Source organism: Dipodomys ordii, unplaced genomic scaffold, assembly GCF_000151885.1.
Source record: "Dipodomys ordii isolate 6190 unplaced genomic scaffold, Dord_2.0 Scaffold76, whole genome shotgun sequence".
In the NCBI taxonomy this organism is placed as follows: domain Eukaryota; kingdom Metazoa; phylum Chordata; class Mammalia; order Rodentia; family Heteromyidae; genus Dipodomys; species Dipodomys ordii.
The window spans coordinates 7,968,604-7,977,559 of NW_012267292.1; the positions used below are offsets into that span (position 1 = coordinate 7,968,604).

General features: G+C 38.4%; 1 protein-coding gene across 1 annotated transcript in view; it reads right to left on the minus strand.

Annotated features, from left to right (window-relative positions):
* Positions 1–8,505, minus strand: part of Snx10 (sorting nexin 10) — a 16,730-nt gene extending 8,225 nt beyond the window's left edge. The window contains exons 1-2 of the mRNA XM_013024484.1: positions 8,373–8,505; positions 7,651–7,749 (exon numbers count right to left, since the gene is read on the minus strand). Coding sequence (XP_012879938.1) covers positions 7,651–7,749; positions 8,373–8,464 — 191 coding nt within the window. The 5' untranslated portion in view covers positions 8,465–8,505. The remainder of the gene's footprint in view (positions 1–7,650; positions 7,750–8,372) is intronic.
* Between the last annotated feature and the right edge of the window lie 451 nt (positions 8,506–8,956).

Here is an 8,956-nt window from a genome sequence, read left to right on the forward strand (position 1 = left end):
CTCTTCAGCTCAAGGCTAGCGCTCTACCACTTGAGCCACAGCGCCACTTCCGGCTTTTTTCTTTTTGCTTATGTGGTGCTGGGGAATCGAACCCAGGGCCTCAGGCATGCAAGGCAAGCGCTCTACCACTGAGCCACCTTCCCAGCCCCTGCCTTTTTTTTTGATACTTAAAGTTCACTAGAAATTTTTCCACAAGTCAGACATGATGGTGAACACATGTAGTTTCAGCATTCAGGAGGTTGATGAAGATCACAAAGTTTAAAGCAAACCTGGGCTACATACTGAGACTTTATCTTAAAAAAAAAAAATTCTTCAGAGCTGGGAATGTGGCTTAGTGGTAGAGTGCTTGCCTAGCATGCATGAAGTCCTGGGTTCAATTCCTCAGTAACGCATAAACAGAAAAAGCTGGAAGTAGCACTGTGGCTCAAGAGGTAGAGTGCTAGCCTTGAGCAAAAGAAGCTCAGGGACAGTGTCCAGACCCTGAGTTCAGGTCCATAGACCAACTCCCCCCCCCAAAAAAAAGATATTCTTTAGTGGCTCTGAATCTCTACATTGTCAAAACAACCAACCAAATAAAACTGAATATAACTAAAATATGATAATCTTGTGATAATTACATACTGGACTTCCTACATGAAAGATTACAGTTTAGGTAAGAATATAAGTTTCAAGTAATGCAACATAACTACATGAAGGATTAAAACTACCTTGTAGCTGGGTACTGGTGGATAATACTCAGGCTGACAGCTGAGAATCATGGTTCAAAGCCAGCCTCGAAGAAAAGTCTGTGATATTTTTATCTCCAATTAACTACCAAAACACCAGAAGTAGAGCTGTGGCTCTACTGTGAGGCTTTAACAAAAATGGTCAGGATCAGCAACCTAGTCCTGAGTTCCATCCCCAGGACTGGCAAAAAAAAAAAAAAAAAGTTCTATAGCAAAATTTATACCTACTCAATTCATACGATCAGTGAATGTGTTTCTGAAATGCTTGTCTTAAAATAGGAACACAATGCAAAGTATACTCTTACACTTAAATAAAAACTTTTAATATACATATCACCCAAGGTAGAAGAAATAGTTGTATTGTCAAAGTTCACAGAATTCACAAACTTTATAGATGATGATAATGAAAATTTGCCTTGTGAAGGTTGGAATGTGTTTGTGACTTTAAAGTATCACTATCCCACAATACTGTGAAATTTATGTAATCACTTAATCTCAATAAAAAATTATTTAAAAATTTTTTAATCTTTTTAGCAAGGATTTTGGCATAGAGTAATTAGGTCTCTGTTAGCAGTTCAATAATTAGGAGAGGAGACATTATGAATAAAAGTAGAAAATAAAACTGGAACGCTAAAACCCAAATGTAATTTTGCCTAATGTGGGTTTTTTTCTTAATTTATTTTTGTCTTTTGGTATGGAGATGTTTGAAAAATAGGTCATGTATTTCAAACCAAATGAGCCTCACCTTATATTTTGCATGTTTAAACACGTAATTAGAAATATAATTCTCTTCTGGCCATTAGTATCAATTTAGTTGAACTCCAAGATCACTAAAATACCAAGTAAGTCAAATTAAAGATTTACTTTTTCAGGAAGGAAAATATCTATGTACACGTCAAAACTAAAACCTAGTCACCCCCTTTTGTTTCACTTCCATATAGTTTGGGTTGATATTCTTTACTAAAGGGCAAGGCAAAAAGGAAAACAAAAATCTTTGTGCTTGCTTTTTAAAAGGAAAAAATCTGAAGCATAGCAGTTAAAAACTTGCTATCTGTGTGTCTTCTGCCCTAAGTTTTTCAAAAGATAAGCATGTCACATGATTAAGTGTCATTTACCAAGTATAAGTAGCCAACTAGTAAATCCCTCTCACCACTCTATTTATTTCCCACATGGACAGAAAGTTTGCCATTCTTATTCTAAATACTTCAAATGAGGGAAGAATTATGTAGCAAGATCCCACTGACATGAACTTAGACTTATTGAAGTTTGAGCAAAGCACTTCCTGTGGCCTCCTGACAGTAGTTTCCTGCCAGCCCCTGGACAAAGTAACTGTGTGCAGGATTATACTCACTACTTTGTTTCTGTTGGAAATGTGTTTTATTTTCTTTATAAAATAATGGTTAATCTTTAAAATTGATTTTAGATGGTTTGAGGCATTACACCACAAAAGTAATGAGCACTAATGTCAATGATATTGGACACAAATTCATTTTAGCTTTATTTCATGTCGAGAACAATTCTACTGAGCCTTGAACTGCTAACACACTGTGATTAACTTGCTAGAAACCTAAAACATGTGTATAGAAAACAAAAGTGATCAGAGTCCAGGTTGCTTGGGACCTCAAGGCTACTGTCCTTTTTCTTGAGCTATAATTCAATTTCCAATTTTACTGTACATTAGAATCATTATTTCCAGGCGTTTTTCTGCTTAATACTGCCACCTGGAGGACACATAGGAAAAAAAAAGGGAGCTGACTGACTTAGCTTACCATGGAGGAGGAAGTAGAAATAAACACTCCTGGGCTGGGAAGGTGGCTCAGTGGTAGCGTGTTTGCCTTGCATGCGATGAGGCCCTGGGTTCAATTCCTCAGCATCACATAAGCAGGAAAAAAAAGCCGGAAGTGGTACTGTGGCTCAAGTGGTAGAGCACTAGCCTTGAAGTAAAGAGCTGAGGGACAGTGCCCAGGCCCAGAGTTCAGGCCCACGACCAGACCAAAAAAAACCAAAAACACTCCTATAGGTCCAGAGTTCAAAACCAGGGTGTCTGCTGGGAAGAAGATCTCCTCTGTCTGGATGACTAAACAAGTTTGTCTGTTTGTTTTGTGCCAGTCCTGGGGCTTGAACTCAAGGTCTAGTCCCTGAACTTCTAGGCCTAAGAATAGTGCTCTACCACTTGAGCCATAGCTCTACTTCTGGCTTAGTGTTAATTTAGAGGTAAGAGTCTCACAGACATTTCCTGCCCAGGCCAGCTTAGAATCTCAATCCTCAGATCTCAGCCTCCTGTAGCTAGCATCACAGGTATGAGCCACCAGAGCCTGGCTCGATATATTTTTAACAAGTAAAAATATCTTAAAATGTATTCATGCTTTTTATTTTGCAGTTAGATGTTTTGCTGTAAATTTAACACAGGGAGCATTTTCCCATCTTGTTCAGAGAGCATGACTAGTTCATTTAGCTAAAGTTATACTTGGTTTACTGTCTCCGGGAAAGCATGGTGACTACACCGTTAAAAGAGGAAACCTGATTTTTCCCTCAGTCATATTTGCACCACATTTTCCATAAACAAATCTAATAGCAGAAAATCAACTTCAAACTTAATATAAAGAGTACCTTGTAAAACAGTCAATAAAATCTCATTGTTAGAAGCCTCTATAAAAATAAATGTATATGATTTTCAAGCTTTTATAAGAGAAACCAAAAACTGCCTCCAGAATTTTAAAGAAATATCTAAAGAGATATTTATGACTCGAGTCAGAAATTACTCCTTTCTTGTAACAATTTCAAACTAAACAAACCAGGACCTGCTTTCTTCCTGAAGTGGACCCTGTTGAAAATCTGGGTTTCCTCAACATGATTTTATTAAGTATATTATATAGTGACTCAATCCAGAACAATATACAGCTACACAAAAATCATTTAATCCTAAGGATGTCTTAAGTCTACTGAAACCAATATAATGATATCTACACACATCTGTGTTGTATGTGGAAGGTTAGTAGCTTGATGTAGGAGAAAATTAACCTTGTTAAAATTTTTAACAGGCTGTTTACCTCTTACCATTAAAAAAAAAACTAAAGAAATAACCTACAAATTTTTATCAAGGAATATTCATGGTCTGTGCTATGGTGCCCTCTATTGAACACAAAGATTTATAAAAATTGTGTGTGTGTGTGTGTGTGTGTGTGTGTGTTTAAAACTAGCTGTAGTATTTTCATTGATAGTCTTTGACAGGGAAGAATGAGGGAAGGAGGAAAGGCAGGAAAAAGGAGAGAAGGAGGGAAGGAGGAAGGAATGAGAGAGGCAAGGACTAATTATATAGATATAAACCAAATATAAAAGTTCAAGTTTTAGGGTGAATACAGTTGTAGCAATGGGCTTTATTCAATAAAGAAAGAAAGCCAGTTCCTATTAATCATATAAAATAAACCTAAAAAATTAGTAGGAATTCTAATATACTGTTGAGACTTAGGAACAGAGTTTGTAATTTTAGTTTATAACTTTCCTTTTCCATAACTAGTACAATTGCTTTCAATTGCAATTAGGAGAAAGAATATAAAAGAAAGATTACAGTCAAAATTGAGGAGAAATAAATATATCTGAAAAAGCTCACAACCATACTGACCAAATTTCCCCAGCAATTAAGAGTTCCGCTAATCATATGTTTGCCAAGACTTACAACAAATGTAATATAGTAAGTATAAAACCTCTTTTCTTATAATTTACCTATAAAATTACCCAATTCCTAAGTGCCTTGAAGTATTGAGATAAGACATGTAAAATACCAAACCTAGCTAATGTTCAATAAACAGTATATTCTTGTTTGACACCTAATCAAAGAAACAACTTTCTCATTCCTCTATAAAGATCACCCTGAGGGGCTGGGAATGCGGCTTAGTGGTAGAGTGCTTGCCTAGCATGCCTGAAACCCGGGGTTTGATTCCTCAGTACCACATAAACAGAAAAAGCTGAAAGTAGCACTGTGGCTCAAGTGGTAGGTAGAATGCTAGCCTTGAGCAAAATAAACTCAGGGACAGGCCCTGAGGTCAAGCCCAGGACTGGCAAAAAAAAAAAAAAGAAAGAAAAAGATCAACCTGAGTCTGTATTTGGCTTATATTAAATAATGTATTATTTCACCAATGACCTTAAAGTGAAAAAAAATAGTAGTTTTAATCTTCTATATACAGGTAGATACAAAGAGATGTTTTGGTTTTTACAGAGTTTGAACATTTGTAGTTCTCAAATTCACAATTTCCCAACTTACATTAAAAATAGATTTAAAAAATATGTTGATATCTATAACGCAAGCACATTGCAGTATTAATGCAATACAAGCTACTGATTCATGGCCCTCCTGAGCTGGTAACCAATTACCTCAAAGGACTCAAGGTGAGGTCAGGCACAGTGCTGCATTGCATTATGATGTCCAGTTTCCCTACATGGCTTGGGCAGGGTGCAGGGAAGGGGCTTCCAGGGGTCAAACCATGCATGATGCTACTTATACACAAACTGACAAAGATCCAGAAAGCTGTTCATGGACATCAGAGACACCAAAAGGAGGGGCTCAGAAGTTATCAGGCCTGTAACTAACTGGGTGGCATTAGAATCCTTCTTTCCTTCAGGTTCAAGCCACAGAGAAGTATCAGCTTTTTTTTTTTTTAACATGAAGCAAATTAGTTTTGAGATAAGTAACAACATGACAAGAGAGTTGCTCGTCTGCTCCATGACTGGACTCCTACATGACAATCCAGATCTGATTTTAAGGACTTTACCCACAGCTCTGATAAGGACACAGTCTTCTACACTGGAATGAAAGCTTTGAGAAAATATAGACTTGCCTGGCACAAAGCCTGACCCAGAGTAGTCACTTAATAAATATCTACTGATTGAAGAATGCTCACATGGCTTTCAGAGTCCTTTTTGAGCAACCATCTGATCAATATAACCCCAATGATGTTGGCTATGTGTAAGGGATATTAGCCTACTTCTCAAAAAGCCAAAGTAGATCTGAGACCCAAAAGAATCAGATGACTGTTCCAAGGTTGTGTGCCTAGGAAAAAAATGAAGAGCCAGGACTAATGGAAGATCCAGACCCCAGCAACTTGAGCTCCTAAACCACTACAACATCTGCATCAAACAGCCAGCAACAGCCAAAAAAGAAAGCACAAAAATAACTTGCACAAGCATAATCTCTGGTGGCCACAGGACCCTTACTGGGGTTTAATACTGGTAGATCAACTGTGGATAAAGAGATTCTGTTCAAAATAATGAAGTGATGTCTTAACAAAAACACACGGCCTATACTTAACTAGTGATATTAACACACTAATACACTTACTGCCTTTTAATGTCACATGAAGCGCTTTCTCCATAGCAGCTCCCCAGTGCTGGCTGGGAACAGGATTCAGCTGCCCCTGCCCTCTCCCCCATAATGGTGACCAGGCTGCAGCTTTCTTTGGAGCAGCATCTGGAGTAGAGGCTACTGTATAAACTTGAGTTACATCTTAAGGGACCAGGCCATCAGCCACCTGGGTACCATAGAGACAACAATTCAAGTCAGAGCTGTCCCTGAAGGGAAAGAGCAGAAAAAATTCAACCAGCTCTTTGTTCTTTCATGCTTGTGATACCCCAAATCAAAATACCACTGTAACATTTTTGAAGGATTTGCCTCCATTATTCAGTCCTTCTGGTCTCTTTATTTATTCCTCTGGCTTCTTTTCCTCTCCCTGTCCTCCAATTTATAAGCCTGAGTCTTTCTGCCTATCTCTGTGACCCTTTCAAAGGAAAGGCACTATGCAAATCTAATAGAAATAAGCATTAATATTCATGTGCACACTTAATACCCAAGTCCTTTATGAGCCATATGGGGAGAAGCAGTATATTATTTCAGGCTAGTTCTGAGCTGCTATCTAGTGAACTCAAAAGGAGATGACTGAAGATCTTGAAACTACTGGGAAAAACATGGACATTCAGGAGACAGGACCCTGCCTCTAGGACTCAGCCTATTTACTTCTCTATACGATGGAAAAGTAGAAAAATAGGCTCAAAGCTGTTCAAGTCTAAGTGTATTAAAATAATAATGGCCAACATTCAGACTTTAGGTAACAGACACATTCTATGCCATACACTGCTGTGCTTTTGGTTCATTAATACATTTAATCCTCTCAGAGTCAAAGGCACTATTATTACTCCTATTTTACAAGTGAGAAAACACAGGCATAGGCAAGGAAGACTTGCCTACAACTCCAGCTAATTAATGGTAGAACCAGGATTGGAATCCTCAACAGCCTGCCCTCAGAATCTGTGTGCAAACCTGTGTTCACCAAGCCTCCTGGGGGGATGGGCATTCTGGCATTCCAAAGACAAGACAAAGGGAAATCCTCATGGTCTGAATTCAAATAGCTCTACTGGAAGTACCCACCGTCACAAAATAATTCTGGAAAAGACCCTCAAAGATTATTCAAATGCCACCAAACACTCCTATATAAATACCCATCCCCCACCCCCTGCCCCACTGTGCAAGCAGAGGCAAGAATTAAGCCACGCACATAGAAGAGCTCAGAAGTGTTGTATTAACAGCCAGTTTTAAAGATGTACTATAAATGGAGACAGTTTTGGAGACATGCCTTTTATAATAAATACATTTGTTTCCTGGGAAATTTTACTTTTGTTAGCTGAACCCCCAAAGGAATGCCTTTGTGCTTTACATCTTAAGAAACTATGTATTTCTTCTCCAATTCAATTTATTGTTGCCTTCTAAACAGCCTCCATCCCAGATGCGTACTATATAATGTGAGCCACAAGATGGTGCTGTAATACAGGAAATGAATTTGTGAGCCTCACTGGAGAGAGGACGATTAGCATTTCCAACAGTATACCCTTCCCCACAGGACCACTCTGTCTGAACACAGAGTTTCTGTACACTCACTTTCTGAGGAAATCTTCCAAACCCTGACGACGCTGATCAACATGCTGGCGGTTGTTCATATTGAAAAATAGGTTTTTCGATGGCAATTCTGGCACTTGCCTTATAAAAAAGAAAAAAAACACACAGGTTTTAATGACCACATCAAGTTGCCTTAGTTTGAGAAATCCCCACAGTGAAGACAAATTTTGTATGACAGTAATTATTACACACCTACTCCACATAACTTATTATTGTATGTCATATAATAAGGGTACATGCAAATCAATTAAAGAAAACCCCAACTTTAAACATATTGGGAGTCTTTCATGATCAATATCCATAAAAGTAGGTGTAATCAAGTGACAAATTTTAACTTCAGATGCAGTATCTATAAAATTTAAACTGGCAAATTGCAATCAAGAAGAATACTTAGGGGCTGGGAAGGTGGCTCAGTGGTAGAGCACTTGCCTTGCATGCATGAGGCCCCGGGGTTCGATTCCTCAGCACCACATAAGCAAAAAGAAAAAAGCCGGAAGTGGCGCTGTGGCTCAAGTGGTACAGCGCTAGCCTTGAGCTGAAGAGCTGAGGGACAGTGCCCAGGCCCAGAGTTCAGGCCCCACGACCGGACCCAAAAAAAGAAGAAGACCTATAAAATGCTTTCTGTCTTGTATTTCTTAATGCATACCAATTTTTAGTTATTGACTATCAAGATAAAGGATCAATAATCTCTTTAAATTACTTACACCAGCAACGCATTACTTTGGAGTCTTTGCCTCAGCCATACAAATTCTCTGTATCTTCTTCGCACACAGGATGTTTTCATTGTAAAACACATACTATTTGTCTGTACGGAAGAATAGAAAAATAAGGCCTCACCTGAGGGAAAACAAGTTTCCTTATACTTATAAACTGAAATATGACCTAAATATTTATTTTTACTACGATGTAAACCAACCAAACTAAGTTGACATTTACACTAGCACTCTAAACTATTTCATGTAACTATCCAAAATCTCAACCCTGAAGGCAGCTGAGATGACATGAATGAGTAGTAACACCCTGGAGAAGGCATGGCCCAAGCACACCTTGGGTCCTGGAGGACCTCCTGCCCTCCTAATAGCAAGTACTGCTTTCAAGGATGAGTCATAAATAATCAATCCTGCTGGGTGCAATGGTACACATACATGTACCAACATTTGAGAGGCAGAGGTGGGAAAATGGTAAGTCTTGTCTCAAAAAATAAAATAATAAAGAAATGTTTAACGCCATCCATGTAGCTGGAGCCATCTTTGAGGACTAAAAACAGCTTCCTTGTACCCTTCCACAA